Source organism: Rutidosis leptorrhynchoides, chromosome 5 (genome assembly GCF_046630445.1).
Source record: "Rutidosis leptorrhynchoides isolate AG116_Rl617_1_P2 chromosome 5, CSIRO_AGI_Rlap_v1, whole genome shotgun sequence".
In the NCBI taxonomy this organism is placed as follows: Eukaryota; Viridiplantae; Streptophyta; class Magnoliopsida; order Asterales; family Asteraceae; genus Rutidosis; species Rutidosis leptorrhynchoides.
This window is the reverse complement of record NC_092337.1, coordinates 28,539,373-28,557,903: the sequence shown is the minus strand read 5'-3', so window position 1 is coordinate 28,557,903 and position 18,531 is coordinate 28,539,373. Positions and strand designations below refer to the sequence as shown.

The 18,531-nt window shown below is 34.3% G+C and overlaps 1 protein-coding gene across 1 annotated transcript; it reads right to left on the bottom strand.

The window, feature by feature from the left end:
* Window positions 1–1,748: 1,748 nt before the first annotated feature.
* Window positions 1,749–13,446, bottom strand: LOC139850530 (kinesin-like protein KIN-14F). The gene is made up of 18 exons (XM_071840101.1): window positions 13,418–13,446; window positions 13,169–13,324; window positions 8,841–9,004; window positions 8,598–8,732; window positions 7,758–8,117; window positions 7,312–7,380; window positions 7,000–7,224; window positions 6,815–6,896; window positions 6,635–6,730; window positions 6,273–6,452; window positions 6,047–6,153; window positions 5,755–5,933; window positions 5,492–5,656; window positions 4,772–5,025; window positions 4,003–4,166; window positions 3,732–3,902; window positions 2,572–3,233; window positions 1,749–2,152 (listed from the first exon to the last, which is right to left on the bottom strand). The coding sequence occupies exons 2-18, from the start codon at window positions 13,314–13,316 to the stop codon at window positions 1,987–1,989; spliced, it is 3,327 nt and encodes a 1,108-aa protein (XP_071696202.1). The 5' UTR covers window positions 13,317–13,324; window positions 13,418–13,446; the 3' UTR covers window positions 1,749–1,986.
* Between the last annotated feature and the right edge of the window lie 5,085 nt (window positions 13,447–18,531).

Genomic DNA, 18,531 nt, shown 5'->3' with positions numbered 1-18,531 from the left:
TGGTATGAGGAAGGTAAATAAACTTCATTTAAGATTTACGAGTCGACGATTTTCTTCCTAGAATGGTTGCACGACTTACTCAAAGAAGAGATACCATACGAATATTCGTCAATTATGTATTTTGACGAAGTAATCATTTCATGTTGTAACTTGGGGTTTAAAGTTGTGTTGTAACTTTATGTAATCGTATTATCAGGACGTATGTAAATAAGAATGGTGTAAACTGTCATATTATAAAAACCCTATGTTATTAAATTGTAAGTTATTAAGCTGAAGCACTAAATTATATATGTTTATCAAAACCGTTTCATATAGCTGGATTAGCGACCTTTGCTATTAACAATCGAAGCGCTATTCGGCTACAAATACATGTCAACTTGCAGCAACGCGCAATCCGGACCTCTTCCTAGTTATTATATCAATAGAGAACATTCTTTTGTTGTTCATCCTATTATTTTACTATCAGGGGTATTTTAGTCTTTTTATCAATATAAATAGAAGATATATAAACTACAAAATATTTTTATTACTCCGAATATAATTTTGAACAAACCTAAACGAGAGGAAAATGCACTCTAATCCTTTGCTAAGGTTGTATTCTCTAATCTTTCTTTTAGCGGAAAAGAGTAGAGAAGAAAGGGGATGAGAGTGTTTTATTATCATTTCAATCCGGCGGAGAGTTTTGGTGACAAGATCTAAAGGTATTATCCTTTCTAATCGCTGAAATTTAAAACTCAGAAAATCGCTGTTATTTTTTAATCTATCAATCTCCTCTCATTTTCAACCTAAATAAATCTCGAGAATACAGCCTAGTGATGAGGTGGCTTACCAACCTAAATATTGTTTACCTCATCTAAAAATTTATTGAGCTTGACTTTATTATTAAAATTGACCCGTTTGTGGTGAACTTTTCTTCATAATTTTTAGGTAATCGACTTGCACTGCACCTATGATTTTTTTAACTACAATATTAAGATCACTGACGGGTCATTAGCCACTCACTCGACCATATCCAAAAAGTCACATGTCATGCTTATTTCCTACCCCGTTAGGAAAAGCACATATGGATTTAATTATTTGGATAGTAGTATTTAAACAAGTGCTCCGATTGGGAGGGAGAGCAACTTTGACATGAATGAAGGGAATCATGGAATAAGCATGTCAATCGCTATTTTTCAAACCACGTTGTTAAATCTATGATCTATAATCATTTTTAACAAGAGTTTTGATAATGTCGATTATCTTTAGAATGTGCAAAGAAACATTTTGTTTAGAAACACACTCAACGCATACTAATAAGGATCTAAATATTATCCTATACATGTATATATTAAGAGTTCTATCAAAACACAAATGTTTTGTTTCTTAGTATAGTTCATACATGACACTTGAAAATATTCATTCAAATGTTTTGTCAAAAGGAACCGATACCAATCACATGTATAAACACAAACTATACACCAATTAAGGACTTTAATTTAAAAGTTAACTTATGAAACATTTTCAAAAATTATTACATGTGAAAACAAACTCTACAAGAATAATGACATCTAAAATTTCATCTTGAAGTCCTAATCAATACTCATTATACAATTAGATTATTTTAGGTCTCAATTGTTGGTCTTAAAAAATGGATCACACCCTTTGTTCAATAGTCAAAGTAATTGGTCTTTCTTCTCAATCAATCCACAGTAAATTAAGAGATCCAATGTATGTAATAGTCAAAGTAATTGGTCTTTCTTCTCAATCAATCCACAGTAAATTAAGAGATCCAATGTATGTATGTATATGTATATTAACATTAACATTTAACATAATAATCAAATAGAGAGATTCATTCACATACTCCAAATCTTCTCGTGGCAGCATCGGCAGTGGTAGTCCAAAAAATCAAGCACTATGCTATACATAAACTAGAAACAAACGATGAAAATGGTGGTAAAAACAAAAAGAAAGCTCTATACGGGTTGCGTCGGGTCACATCCATTACGGTAGAACCATGAATTTTCCTCGAGGTGTTGATCGGCTCCTCCTAAATTTATTAATTAAGGCATTGTTGCTGACTTCATTTCCATTCTTAGCGCCATTTGAGGGTTGTTTATTTTCAATTTTACCAGCAGTCACAAAGGATTGCAGGGTTTGCCCAGGTTCCCTAAAATAAGATGATCCAAATGTGAGAGATGTAGCTTTGACTTTGGAAGTCAAACATTACAGTTGAAGAATGAAGATATATATTGAATATTGATTGATTGATAATTACTATTAGAATAGGCTAAATTGGAGGGTCGAGTAACAGGTTAAGAAAGTTGTGTGCTTGTTTGTTAACCAGTTACTTTTCTGTACAATTTTTATCAAGAATTAGCGAGTCAAATAATAATCATTTAGAGATTAAAAGCATTAAAAAGTTATCAACTTTTAGAGACACCCTCAACCCATTTTCATCTAATTTTTCTACATTACTACTCGTTTGACCTGGTTAACCATAACCCAAATCGGCTCCTTTATAAGCAAATGGGTCAAAATGGACACCTCTGATAATATGGTTATAGACACGAAGAGAGATTTCACTACCTGACTTCCATATGAACAGAATTTCTTGATGAGCTGCGTTGAAGCTTTTTCATCCCCATTGAAATATGCGGTTTAGTAGATACAACCTCATTTTCCGCCTCCAAAGAGTCACTTTTTTGACCCTCTTCAGCGGTTTCAGCACCATCTACATCAGAATACACTGTCCGTAAAAGGTCCGCCTTATGGATCTTAATAGGGAGTTGACTTTTTGCTTTGACTTGATTATTCTCAAGCTTAACTTTTCCGACACCACCTTGTCTAACATTAAGCATTTGCTTAAATTGCTCTTCTTCTTGTTCTTGATTACCTTTTCTACCATTAACCTTTGGAAGATTAAGTAATGCTGCAGAAAAGTTATCCTGTGAACTTAAATACCCTTTTTTACTGTCAGTAGATGATGGTAAATTTGGTAAGGTGGCTAGAGATCGGTTGATGAAAGCTCGTGTAGGATATTGTGATTTTGTTATTGGAGGGATATCAGGTGTATCGGGTTTGATCCTGTTTTTAATGTGGGCCCCTCTATCTGTAGATAACGATCTTCGAATAGGTGGAGATTGCGATCCTTCTTCGGGTAGAAGAGGCATTTTGGGTACGTAATCTTTGTCGCTAAACTTTGATGGGAAGCGGGACCTCCTTTGTTTACCTGATGAACAGCTTCTAACCTGCTATGGACATTGGGACATATGTTTACTGAAAGAAAAGAGATACACTGTAAACTTTTTATTTTTCATATATAAATTGGAAGTAACCCTTAACAGGTTAACTCAAGTTATGTAATTATATACTGGAGGTCAAATTGGTCGAAAGTCACCCAATTTAAATTTTTGAGGTAACACAACTTTGAAAAAAAGTAATCTGGGCCAACTCGGCCAAGACTCTTCTCAAGCCAAAAATCTAAATTGCCAATTTCGACTGGTTACTAAAAGTCAACGTTGATCAACGCCCAACTCGTCCCCAACTAGACCAACTCGTCCCTCCAAGGTCCCGACCGACTCGTAACTTTTACAACCTTGAATGAAATGCACCAACGCTACAACACCACCTCACAATAATGTTTTCACCTTTGTTACATACAATTGAGATTCTGTTTTTTGTGTGTGATTATTGATCCTACAGCACTGATTATAGTACTTCCTCATAAATATAATGTTAATACTAACCTCAGAAAGCTTATTTTCATCAACATTGCGCTGATTAGCATCGGGCCTCATAACATTTGTAGGATTACATCTTGGCATGCGAACAGGTGAAATCGCACCTCGTGCATTTCCACTTCTCAGTTGTTCTAATTCAGCCTCCTTTTTCTCCAACAATAGCTTCATATTCGATATCTGAGTGAATGAAAGGAAGGGTCATCACTCATCATAGAACACATAATAACAGTTGTTATTCTTGTTTGCTAAAATAAGACGACGAAAGTGAAATCCAAACCTCTTCTTTCATCTCTCTAATTTCGCCCGTTTCTTTATTTGATTTAGCAGCACCCAGTTCTATTGATGCAACTCTTTCAGCAAATTTGAGGGTGCTAGTTGTCTCTCCAATGGCATTAGTCTGAGGATTGATATGCACGAACATCAGCGTTTTAGCATGCCCACCTGCAAAGGAAACTATGTTTGTGAGTTGTGATTATTTCCTTACTATGTTAAAGGTGGCAAGTTGGGCATGATAGGTAATGGGTCAAAACGAGACCCACTTATTTGTTCATCTTTCTGAACTTCTAAAAATAACTATTCAAAAACATCAAAAGCTTCCAACCCTTTACTAGTAGATTATACAAATTTGAAGCATTAACAAAGCATGAAACACTCTACTAGTTAGCTTTTCATATTAATTGAATTTGCTATATCAGGTTGTGTGTCATTTCAGTTTTGTAAAATATAACTTTTGTTATCGTTATACCATAGTTTTGTTGTTTGATTGGGTTGTTGGATGGAATAACAATTTGTTGCACGAATCCGAAACTCTCACACACAACGATCAAACCCGAGAGTTTTTGCACAAGTCCAAAAATTTTAGACCGAGAAGCTTACCTTATTAACAATACGCATATTCTACTCGTTTTACTTGATTCTCCCTCATTAGCAATTTTCAGAGTATATTTATAATTTGACATGTAAAATATAGCCCCAGTTAACTCATTTATAACTAAATGGACCAAAAGTTTCTTCCTTCACAGGTAGACTAAAAGTTAAAGTGTTACCTAAAGAATCTTGTAATACTTGAGTAAGCTTGCTATTTCTATAAGGAATGTGTGTGCTCTTTTGTGCAAGGGCTGATATAACATCTCCAAGTGCCGACAAAGATCTGTTAATATGCTGAGCTTCCTTTAAACGGTCGCCAACGGCCTCCGACTTGTCAACCCTCTCGCTCCCGGCAAGATCAACCAGATGAAGACAACCTTTCAAAGTCGACCCGGAAACTAATTCTTTTCCTCGGATATGAACCGTTAGAACACTGTAAGAAAATCAAAAATATATTCTCCTGAAACAAATAGAATAGAGGTGGCAAGATGGGCAGGGCGGGCAGGTTACGTAATGGGTCAAATCGGTTCGAGTTGAAGCATGACTTATTACGTAAAGGTCGAAAGTTCAAGACTTTTTACGTAAAGGTCGATAGAAAGTTCAAAACTTTTTATGTAAAGGTCGATCGAAAGTTCAAGACTTTATACGTAAAGGTCGAAAGTTCAAGACTTTTTACGTAAAGGTCAAAAGGGGCTCAGTTGGGTTGACCCACAAACACCTTTGCCTTCGAATAAACCACTCTATCACACATTAAAATGGACTTTAGTAACTTTTAACCTACTTGATTTGTTCCCTTTTCAGAAAAAATTTTCATTTGAGCCATCTGAGATTTAACATAGCCCAAATTCACCCAATATTGAAATTGCCACCGCTAAAATAAAACAATAAAGGTGGTCTACCTGTGAGAACGGCTACTGCGCTCATTTAAAGCGGTCGCACCAACCGCACGATTTTTGTGGCCAATTTTCATCAGATCAAGAACATCTTGTGTACATTTGACAGAAACTAAAGACGCATCGGGAACGTTAAGACCGTTCAGTTGGGAATTATTTCGTATATCTAACGTGTTGGTTGTCAAGGCATAACAAGATTAATAATTAATAATAAATTCACAAGAAAATGCTATATAAGGATCACAAAGGAAAAAAAAAATTAAGGATATTTTCTATTGGAGCGATCAACAACAAGGAGATCTCTCACTTGTTCATTGTATATTTCTATCATTTGAACTCCAACTTCGTACTTTATAAAGTCTTTCCTTTCTTCCGATAATTGAAACAGATCTCGCAAAGCTCGGTAATTTACACCCCACGTATCCTCAGTTGTCAAGTCGGGCCCACTCTACACATATAAAAAAAATGATATTCAAGCATCAATATCATGTAAAACAAGGTAAAATAACAAGTCATAATCTCAAATACCAAAACATAAAAAAAAGTAAACAATCGTCTTACCATTGTGTAAGTCTTACCCGAGCCCGTCTGGCCATATGCAAAGATACAGACATTATAACCATCAAGCACAGATCTAATCAATGGTTGTGTATCTACATATATTTGTTCTGCAAATAAGTTTGAACAATGTTAAATGCGACACTTTTTTTTTTTTTTTTTTTTTTTTTTTTTTTTTATAATTTTTCGTGAAACTAGAATAACTTCACGTGCAAGAAGATTAACTTACCTTGAGTTGAGTTCCCTCCAAACACTTTGTTGAAGCTGAACATCTTCCTAGCTTCTTTGCCCTGCTTATGACGATTAACGATCATAATATTACCGTTTTCTCCGATGTAGTCAACTGTCGATTGTTCATCAGGTTGCTCCTGCTGAAAGGGTAGTACTCTGCAGTAAACTCTTATGGCTCCTGCGAATTAGAACGAACAAAATTTCATAATCATTCGGTCAAAGTCAGAGTTGGTCAACGTACGACAAGTCTCCGACTTGGCCGATTAGTCCATACAAGGTCCTGTCCGGCAAATCCCTGACTAACGACTTTTACAACCTTGCTTATATACAAACATGATGGTTAAGACCGTAAGTGCTGACCTTTTAAGTCTTGAACTTGATTGTACAGCTGTCGGTTTTCTTCCAAAAACTTATGATATGAAGATGAAGCTACTTCAAGGTCCTTCATGTGATGTGCTGAACATGATTTAATGTTAGTTTTTCGTTTTGATACAAAATTGATTTCCCAAAAGAAATGGGAAATAATTAGAAAAAAATTACCAATTCTCTTAAGTTCTTGTTCCCAAGTTAAGTGAGCTTGTTTGATTTCCAGTTTTGTCAGATGAAAGCTAGCTTTCAGCTCCTAGATAAGTCAGACTTCAGTCAAACACTATAGTATAATGACGCTTTTAACGTTTTAATTTTAAAAATGTTGAGAATGTAGTACAGTAAAATTGCGTTTTTACCTCTAATTGTTTCTGTTGAATATCGAGCGCGCTTGTGTTGTCAGATGTGTAACTAATATTGTACTGCATGCCTTTACACCTGCTGCCACATATGTATAACTTGGAGAAATCATTTGATATTAAGTTAGATCGTTGGTCTATGTATTTAGTAATGGCTTGTAGGAATTCATGCTTTAACAGTGGTCTGCAATCGCCCTTTAACATGTTCTTCAAAAAGATACCGAGCTGAATAAGATAGAAAACGGTGCATTTAGAATGATTTATTGATCTAGCTTTTGGATTCGCAGAAAATTTAACTGCTTCGATAGTTACCTGATTCCCTTGTGAGATAAGCAGTGAAGAAAGGTCATTAACAGCCTTTCGGAGTACTATATCGATAACCTACAACAGTAAACAAGCATAGCTTTGAGAACCATAAAAATTATATCAATTCAGTAAAGGTGGCAATTTCAACCCGTTTGATTATAAAATACATCTGTTCGGATTAAATTTCATCTTTAACATGTCAATCGGGTAAAATCAAAATAAAGGAGTTGTGGTGAAAATCACCTGATGTTTATTGCACCATGAAGGCTCCTAAATCATCTTACTCAAAAATGCATACTACGAGTGGCATGATTATTTGTTTTTTATACAATTTTGATAGAAAAATGACCTTTTTGGACCCATTACCCAGCCCACCTGACACGCCCAGTTTGCCACCTATACTAAATAAAAAAAATATATGAAACAAACAATACAAAATGAACCTTACCTACCATTGAATTTAAGGGGAAATCATCAAGCTCATTAGTCTCGGTGAGATAAGCTTGTAGAAGCCCAATACCAAGACGATCAAACACGAACGTAAGTGCAGTTGACACTTTCGATTCCTCGAGAGATACTTCACTTGATAAATGTAAATACTCGAGCAGCTCTTCAAACTGTGACGACTCCGATTCATCCAACGATTCGTCTGCACTTTCACTGCCTGGTAAAGATGAAGGTGATCCCTTTGGAAATGAGGTTATCCTCACGGTCCCACCGTATTTCCAAACTCCGACCCCACCTGATTGCCTCCACTCGTAATAACCCTTTAAACATAAAATACAGTCTACTACTTTCCCAGATGAGCCTCCCTGCAAACGCCACCCAAGTTTCTTACACACAAAGTTACCCAAAAACAGTTTGCGTAAATGGTGCACATATTTATTGGTGTATTTACATTTAATTCTATATGTTCATCTAATACCTGTTTATGAATACCATGTTTTTTTGGATTAAGTTACAGAACCTATCTCCAACTTACTGTGAACACTTTCAGAATTACTGTATCAGTTAATATAATAGAAAAAAGTAATAATAAACTACGTCAATTTTAATCGATTTGACCGACTTTTGACTGATTTTAACCGAACTTTTGACCTTTGACCGACGTTGACCAGACTTTTCCCGCATTTGACCCGACATTTGACCACTAAACCGAATTATTAAAAGACAGGACGGGATCAAGACGGGCTAGTCACCAAAACACAACAACAGGCGTCGCAACCGACGTCGTTTACAATGGTGACCCTAATCTTTACATACTTGCAAGAAGACAGTAGACATAAACTCACCTTTTCAAGATCAGATACTTCGAATGTAAGAAGCTTCATTTGACCAACAGCTACTAAAAAATTCCTCATATTTTCAAAATACTGAATTGCAGTTTGTGCAGCCCCTTCCGTGTCTATTATCGGAATTTCAACCACCTTAAAAATTTCCCCAAATATTAATTAATTAATTAATCATCAGTATGAATTAACAAAGCTATACATATTGATAAATGATAATGTAAGACAATGAGTGATTAAAAGAACCTTAGGAATGGCACCAGGGTTGACTTTGTTGAGGACATTGCAGAGAATGAGACCGTTGCGAAGAGATAGACAAAAGTGTTCCTCGGTGGGTTGGGGTGGGAGTAGCTCCACCGCACCATGGTCCATTTCTCTTAGCCATTCCGCTGCCTGGTTCCTCCTCGCCGCTGTGATGACGTAACAATTTCATCATCACTTTATTTAATTTTTCAATATAAATAATCACACCAGTTACTACTATTATCAAACAATTTAATTTTGAATATACAGTAATATTTTCCCCAATTTCAGCCCGATCATCACATAAAAAAGATGACGCTGAAAACAAGTCAATTTCAACCTTCAACCTTACAATATGATTATAGAAGTCTTTATTTTATTTTTATTTATATTATATATTATTATACTAGGAAAATGACCCGTGATATCACGGGTTTGTTTAAACGAAATAGTTCAATGATATATTTTAGATATATTAAATAAATGTAAATGTTAAAGTCATTTTAATGACCCGTGAAACCACGGATTTCAACTAAAAAACATGCCGTTGTTTTTACAAACATATTGATGTACTTAACTTGATTAGAATAAATGAACTATAACATCAATCGGATGCTAGTCCGTATATAACCCGAACACAATATCCAATATTGTTTGTAACTTTGAAAATCGAAGTAAAACTTACTACATTAACTTTTTTATTTGTACAAAAACAAATACTCCGTATATCTTATCTTTATCAAAGGAAATAAAAATACTAAAACTTGATCTTTTGTTTCTGCTCATCTTTTACTCCTCACACACCAAGAAAATCCTTGGGGTTTATTTATTTATATGTAATATATATACACTCCGTATAATATATTACATATCTTTAATTAGGAAAGAATTAAAGATGAATTAGAATAAAAACATAACCTTAATATTTCGACCAAATATACTTCAACAAAAAGATTATGTTTTAAAAATATTATTTGTTTTTATGTTGTTTTTTTTCTTCTAATTTTTAATTAAGTAATTAATATATTAATATATAAAATAATAATGACATCATTATTTAAATTATTAAATAATTAGTTACTATAAATACAATTTTTTTAATAATAAAATTTATAAGATTAATGACATCATCTAAGTTACTTAGATTTTTTTCTTTTTATTTTTAATTTTATCTTAACAAAGGAATTAGCCTAATAATGACATCATCATTATAGAATTTTAATAGAAACTATAGATATTATATATTATATATTTATTTATATATTTTTTTGCAAAAATAATAAAGAATTTTATAAAATCGGTAACCGATTCAACAAGAGATACAAAAAGGAACTCCGACCTAGAAAGCGGGTAAGCATACAAGTATGTCCATCCGTACGGATCAAGTATGTATCTGTACGTATCCAGGTGATATGCACGATTACATGTGCATTCGTACGGATCGGTCGACAGGTAGTATAGATATAGGGTTTCGGGTTCATTGTTAAGGTTACACAACACGTAACAACTCTAGCCGTATTTAGAGAATTCCAGTCGTTTAGCATCATCTTGTGTCGATTTCTTAGGCTAAACAAGTTCATCTATTGGCAGATCGATTGAGTCTTTAAGTGTTTTTGATATAAAACACAATATCGAGGATTCCACGCTCCATATTGTATAAACTCAGTTTAATCGATCCTACAGCTTTTAATGATGATTACTTTTAACCGGCGCATGGAGATATCACTATAATTAATTTGATTAACCGTAACCAGTTAGCTTTCGGCCATGCACGTCATCATAGCATCAAAACCCGCAAAAGTCACTTCAGTCATTTTATCTTTCGCCAAAATCAAATAACCGCCTTTACTTGACTTCACAAAAACGCCCATATTGTCTACATTGTCACCTAAAAACAAGTTTTGAATGGCTTCCCCGTAACCCAAGTATTCATCATGATTAATGAGCTTATAAGAATTCGAGGTGGAGGCGACATTCCTTCTCGACCCAAGTTCACACCTCTTAGTTGATCTCTAGGAACATTTTATTCATAACATACCATGACTTGCAAAAAAATTTGCACGAATGCTTCTCGCAATCGCAATAAATCATTGGGTTAAAGCTATAAATACGCTATATATTTTCACTTTTGTTTCAATGTAGGCTATATACCCAATAAATTACCATTGTAGGTCACATACTTTAAAAAGTGTTCTAATGTAGGCTATTGGTGACCGGTTACTGTTGAACCGGTAAAATCAATTTTTTAACATTTTTATTTTATTTTATATGGCTACAAATATGTTATATACTTTCATTTGTGTTCCGATGTAGGCTATATACAAAAATGATTTGTTCCGAGGCTATATACTTTCACTTTTGTTCGCTCAATTTTGTTTTATCTGATTAACAAGTGCATTGCGTTCATATTAGTACATTTTTTGAAAGTATATAGCCTACACTGATATTTTTTTGGGTATATAGTCTACATTGGAACAAAAGTGAAAGTATATAGCGTATTTATAGCCTTAACCCTAAATTATTCCCCTACGGCCAATCAAGATCGGTATGGATCTATCTGTCTATTCGTTGTATTCTCTCGACTTTCCTTCAATTTTCCCTTCTTTTTCTTTTTTTCTATCTTCAATCGAGCCACCCTTTCCACAAAAGTGGTGTTGTCTCCGTTTAACTCAAAAGTTCCAGGACATGCAACAGAAGTAACCTCGTGCGAAGACTCGTGAAACACACAATTAATTTTTATATAAAAAGTACAAAGACTTGTCAAATATCACTTTTGTCCTTTATATTAGATACTAGGTATTAGATATGGAGTATAAACTTCTGAGAAAAAATGTATCTGAGAGTAGTACGCTAGTAGTATAACATTTCATGTAGATTTAAAAACCGTTCTAGAGGATTTGATCTCAATATTGAACTAGGACTTATACTATTATATCTTAATAGTTTTTTTGTTACGATCATATCACATTTTTAATTGGTGATCAAAGAACATACACAATACACGCATGGCAAATATTATTTAGCTTTATTACACTACCACTATATATCATCATAACAAAGTTTCAAGAACACTTAATTTTCAAACAAACTGTGTAATAAGTCATCTTAGAATACTCCTAATCATAATGTTAGACTTAATGTCGTAATGATTCACTTGTCCATTAAAAGAGTAGCAAATTTATTCTTTTAGATTTCTTCAGGGCCGAGGTAGCTAACGGATGTTATCTAATAAAAATTTAATTATCAACTTTATTAAAGCAGTGATAATTATGAAAAAATGGTCCTGTTAAGCATCACCTAATCAAGTGTTCTTTGCTACTTTAATACTAGGCATGTTTAGTGATGGGCCTGGGTTGGACCCACTCCAAAGAATGTGGGCCTAAAATCATAACAAAGTCACAATGAAAACCCGTTTTCTACGGATATTAGATCATCTGCCCGCCTGCGGACTGCGTACCCATTTTTATACCATATATTGAAATATAACTATTCCGAAATGTTATTACATTGATAAATAAATTAACATAAATAATAAATATTCAAATTACGGAGTAGTTTTTACCTTATTAGAGATATATCACTTTTAAATCAAATAATAAAGTTATATAGTTATTATTTCCGTTTAATATATATATATATATATATATATATATATATATATATATATATATATATATATATATATATATATATATATATATATATATATATATATATATGGATGGATATACGGATGGATATATAGTCATATAGATATATAAAAGGAAGCCTAGAATAAACTCTGCAAGTATTTAATTTAATTTAATAAGGAAGGTAAAAAGTTAATATTGTTACCAAACAATTTCATGATATAATAAATTCTTTAAACCTGAAAGGCATACATGTAACACTGTTTTAAATTTTAGTTTATTATTCATTAAAATACTATAAATTATGAATATATTATAAATTATACAGTAAAAGTAAATTATGAATATATTATACATTGTAAATATATTTATAAATTATAAACATATTAATATTAAATATAAAGAACTAAAATAATGACTAATTGATACGTACATACATATATAAATATATTTGTTACAAATGTCCGTCCGTATTTCACATATCCTATCCTATTTGATATAAACAATAAGAATAACGACTAATTCACACATTATGTATCCATCATAATAACTTAAAAAATTGAAAGAATAATCCGTATTCTTGTTATCATCGATTTAAATTTATAATTTTAATTAAACAAATCAATTTTGTCAGGCTCTGCATATTTCTAAATTTGTCTGTAGCATGTTAATTTGCGATTATTTGTCATTAAAAAAAAGTACCTGCTGCTTCCGCTTTTCGTTGAGCTAATTCACGATCATCGATGAACTCTTCGTTTCCGTTCGTCAATGAATTTAAACCTTTAAGTCCTCGTGAATTTTTGCTCGGTGATGTAAATAGCGTCGGAGTTGAACTAATTTCTTGTGGCATAATTATATCTGTAACAAAATATAATAATAAATATTGAAAATGAAAACGGTGTACGATCAATTTTGATAAGGGCGTAAAGTATAATGTGAGTGATTACTCACCGGAAAATTACAACGGCGGCCGGCAGAAGGAAAAGCGTTGGGGGGAGGTGAAACGAGAAGAACGTGAGTGAGGGAAATGAAGAGAGGAATTGTAATAAATTGATTTCAGATATGAAGTTTTATTTATTTAATGTTATGAGAGAAAGTGGAAAGTGATTAAATATATTTGGAGAGGGAACGTTGTAAAGAAGAAAGCAAGTTAACGGCCAATTTGGAAATTTTGAGTATAATGAAAATGAGAATGAGAATATATCATTTCAAGTGGAAAAATTATTTATATTTTTTTTCCCAAGTGTTACTCCGAATTATTATTATTATTATTATTATTATTTTTTTTTTTTTTTTTTTTAACTTAAAAGTTTTAAAACTTACAAAAAATTAGTGGGAAGCCTAGAGACAATCTGGGCCCCCACACCTCTAGCAATAGCAAAACCTATCCTAGTAAAAATATGAGCAGCAGCACCGGCACCAATATCTTGCGCCATCGAACTCTTCTGAACCCGCTTTAGCAAAGAAACAGCCTCCTTCTCTAATTCCCCAAGGGAAGAAAATGAGAAAGGAATGAAACCATAACCAATCGCCAGACAACTAGATTCGTACTTGACCCGCTTCCGACGAGCCGCATCAATCACAGCACGTCCAGGGACAAAGTCAGAAAGCCCAGACTGTGTCAAAGGAGAAGATCATGTCAAGTCAACACAAACATCGCGACCACAATCCCAAGAATAAAGTAACACATCTGCAGGTCTGAGGGCCCTATCGTTCCCTCCAGACAACCCAATGTCAACCTCCTTTCTCGCTGAAATCCCAGATCGATAACAAACATCAACAAGGGAATCCCGGACAATATTATGTCGATGCTTAATACCCACCATACCAGCACAAGACACCGCGTGATCCCCGAAAATATCCCCAGTAAAAACCCTTGAACAGGCAGAGCATGCGGTCGAGATAGAGAACAATGGAACACCTAACCGGTAGCACAACACACATCGGTAAGTCTTTGCGTTCATCGTCTGACCCAACCCCAAAATAGGGACTGCCCTTAGCCAAGCAGAGGTGTGATCACTCTGCTGTGATTTCCATAAGGCCGATTGTCGGGGAGATAACGAAAAAGTGGATTCTGCAGAAGCGGTAACCTTTGTGAAATAAACATCTGCCAATTTCTTCATGAGTATTGGGGCAGCGACCTCACTCGGATTACCTAAAATATCAAACCCAACTGTTTTATTAAACAGACCCAATGCATCTTCAAAATCACGACCAAGACCAACAATACTCGCATGACATAGTAGCTTGGTCTGCAATCCAGCAGACTGTAATCGAGAAGCCAGAAAAGCATAATGACGAACATCTCCCGCAGAATAAACACCAAGCCCTCCAAATGCAAATGGCAAGGTGGCAAGCCGCCACTTCCAATCACCAAACCCAGGCCCTGAAGCAGTAACAATACGCTCCAAGGAAGATCGAAGGGCTCCATCGAAAGCGCGTTGAGCCGCCTCAAATATACTAGGAGGACAAGTACGCAAGGAAAAGTAGAGTTTAGAAACTCCCGTACATGCCCTAAGCAACAACAACTCACACTGAGGATCATCAAGCTTAGCAACCTTATCCATAAGCGCAATGGACTTGGTCACCCTTTGCATCACCAGTTCACTACTAAAACCAGGATCGGAACTTGCGGGGGCCCCAAGCAACTTAACACCATTTAAAGGCCGAGCAATATTAGGAGGAAAGACACCTACTTGCCTGCTGCGAGGGTCCTCCGTAGGCCAGAAAATTTCTGTTTTTTCAACGTTGAGATGCAGCCCAAAACGAGGCCCATCCTCCATAATCAAATGCAAAACCTTCCCCACCACCAAAGTATCCCCAATAATAGTACCATCATCCAAATACCACGCCTGAAGACAAACCTCAAAATTATCTCTGATTTTAGAAACCAAGGGTTGTAGGACCAAAGCAAAAAGCAGCGGACCAAGGGGATCACCCTGTTGCACCCCCTGAGAAGACCATAATGTGTGGTTCCCATAATACAATCTGGCTGGATTAGAGTAGCAAAATTCAACCCACCGAGAAAGGCTCGGACAAAGGCGGCGAACTTCACGTAACATGACCGTACGATCAACTAGATTGAAGGCATTTTGAAAATCAACTAATAACATAGAGAGGCCAACATCAGAGCCACGATCCTCAATCAGCCGATTCACAGCATGAAGAATAGCCTCACCACCTGAAGAAACACCAACACCAAACTGAAGACCATCGAAGTAACTTCCCAAAGACTGGCCAACCATAGCAGCGCCAACCTTCGAAACAAGACGTCGCCAAACAGTACCCACAGCTATAGGACGAAGACCACCGCCGGGCTTGATAAGCGGTGTGAGGGGAGCACTGGCAATATACTCTCCTAATTCCATAGGGCACCTTCCAGCTAGAAAGAGATTAACGACTCCGGTAATAGAGCCAACCAACTCATCCGAGACTGCCACAGCAGCACCACTCAAGCAATCCATAAGGTGTTGTGCACGTAAACCATCCCTACCACATGAAGTGTGTCATAACCCGTCCTTAACTATAAGAACGAGTTAGATAACGTATGATTTCATTGCGAGGTATTGACCTCTATATGCGACATTTTTTTAAAGAAAAACTGCATATATTATACATTACAAACCATGATCCTTATTTTTGATACAAGCTTTGGACAAAATAAAGATGATTATCGTTTAGCGATAATCTTCGACTTACAAACTTTACAAATGATAATAATAACCCGATTTCTAGCATATTTTACAACACAAGTTCTTGGATATGCAGTCTTATTTTTGACACAAATATGCGTACGCAAGATCCTGCTTAGATTCAACATGATGCAGCGGAAGCTTTAGTAATCACCTGAGAATAGACATGTTTTAAAAGGTCAACATAAAGTTGGTGAGATATAGGTTTAATGCCGGCAGCAATATATATATATAGACCACAAGATTTCGTATATAAACAGTTTAATAAAAATATTCTAAGTGGTTGAGCACTTGATAACCATACTTAACATTTAATTACGTCGCATATTCCCTTTATTATGAAATCTTACTACACCGTACCAAGTGTAGTCACGAAACGAAGTACTGTGCAACCGTTGAATACTGGTCGTCCAGTCCGGTTGGGGTTGTCAGGCCCGATAGATCTATCAACAGGATTCGCGTTTACAATACCGCCGTAAATAGTAATTACCAAGCTACAGGGAAGTATGCCAGTGGTACAACTCAACGTAGAATATATTTTTCAGTTACTTGTGTCCATATCGTAAAACATAAAATACATGTATTCTCATTCCGAAATATTTAGAGTTTAAAAGTGGGACTATATACTCACTGTTGTCTTGAAGATATATATAATTTGACTTGGTCTCCGGTTGATATCACGAACCTATCCATATATAATATATCAATACCTTTTCTTTTTAAACAAACGTCACATATATATACTTGTTATACTTTTAATACTTTGAATAATTCCTTAGTCCGTAGTTAGCAGTTCGTTGTTAGTAATTCAATTTCAATGGTTCATTTTTAGATGTTTAATATACCCGCAATGAAATAAATAAAACCCCCAACGAAATAAATAAAACCCCATCGTATATGTATTGGTCGAGATTAATCTTGACCCATGGTACCGGTGTTGTCAAATGACGTGTTGCGTACATAAAGTACCGGTGTTGTCAAATGACGTGTTGCGTACAATCATGGGATCTTATGATTAATCTTCTCGTGTTGTTTACGGGTGATCCTGAACCATATAAAATTGAATTATAAGTACATATATATAAAATATCATGTTAACTTAAAAAGATGTGATTTATTTAATTTTTTCCCAATTATTTTCGTGGCTAAACTAGTCTTGGATATCCGATTTTGTTTCGGTCATAGTTTCTTCGTTACAACTCCGTTTTCGTTGATTCAACTTGCCATATCCTTGGATCGAGTCCCTCTTTAAGACTATGAACTGTAAATACCTTAGTTTGTATTCAAAATCACACGGCATAGGTCAAACTTTAGTGAAACTTATGAAGTTAATCATTTTCCATCATGTAAACAACCTCAAATGATTATTTTTCTAAAAATACTTATACTTTGAGTTAAATCATGAAATTTTTATGTGTTATCATATTCATAGTAAAAATCATTTTTCCAGAAAATAAACCTCCAATTCAAAGTTTAAGATGGTTTTTAATTATCCAACCCAAAACAGCCCCCGGTTGCACTCCGACGTCGTAAATTCAGTTTTTAAGGTGTTCTTTGAAAAACCAAGTTATACCTTGTTAAGTTAGCATATAATTAAGATATGTTACAGGTCTTGAAGTATTTTAAAAGTTAAGTTAGAAGGATCTATTTAGTTTGCGAACAAGTTTGAAATCATTCAAACTATGTTCTAGTTTATAAACTCTTATATATATAGCTTTAAATATATGAATTGAAAAAGAGTTGAAGTAGAGTTTTTACCTCAAGTTTAAAATGTAAAGTTGCTGGAAAGAAGTAGTAAAATAAAAGTTGAGAGAGTTCTTGCAAGTGTGTGTGAAAATTGGAAGTAAAATTTGGAAAATGAATGTGTAAAAATGAGTTAGAAATGGTGCTTATTTATAGGCTTGAAAATTTGGTTTTTAGTGAAAATATCTAAGATAAGTTAAAATTTATTATGTCATGAATGACATATTATTCCAATAATTGAAGATTTCTATTGGTATATACCAATAGTAAATACTTCTAGAAGCTGTGTATAGTACCCTAGATATACGTATAGGATTATTGAGGAAACGGAACGAGAATTCAAATATAACTATCTTTTGTAAATATACTTATATTGTTTTATGTATAAAAGCCCTTTAAAAATGATTAAATACATTACTTATACGATATATGTATAAACATTATAAATCATCAGTATTTATGTCAAATAACGTTACGTAGGTTATTGTTTTGAAAACTTAAGTTAGTAGTTTCAAAATATACTTATGACTTTTTGTTATTAATACAAAATGAGATATTAAAACATCCTTAGATCATGTTAAATATGTATGTATAATTATCATATATTGTATAGTTCGTGATATCATCGGT

Bases quoted from the DNA above. Each gene is read 5' to 3' on its own strand.
- LOC139850530 (XM_071840101.1), bottom strand. From the start codon at position 13,316: ATGCCACAAGAAATTAGTTCAACTCCGACGCTATTTACATCACCGAGC. The intron at 8,733-8,840 runs GTTCTTTTAATC...GAAATTTTTAAG, and splicing joins ACCCTGGTGCCATTCCTAAG to GTGGTTGAAATTCCGATAAT. The intron at 8,118-8,597 runs GTGAGTTTATGT...TGGCGTTTGCAG, and splicing joins AAGTATCTGATCTTGAAAAG to GGAGGCTCATCTGGGAAAGT.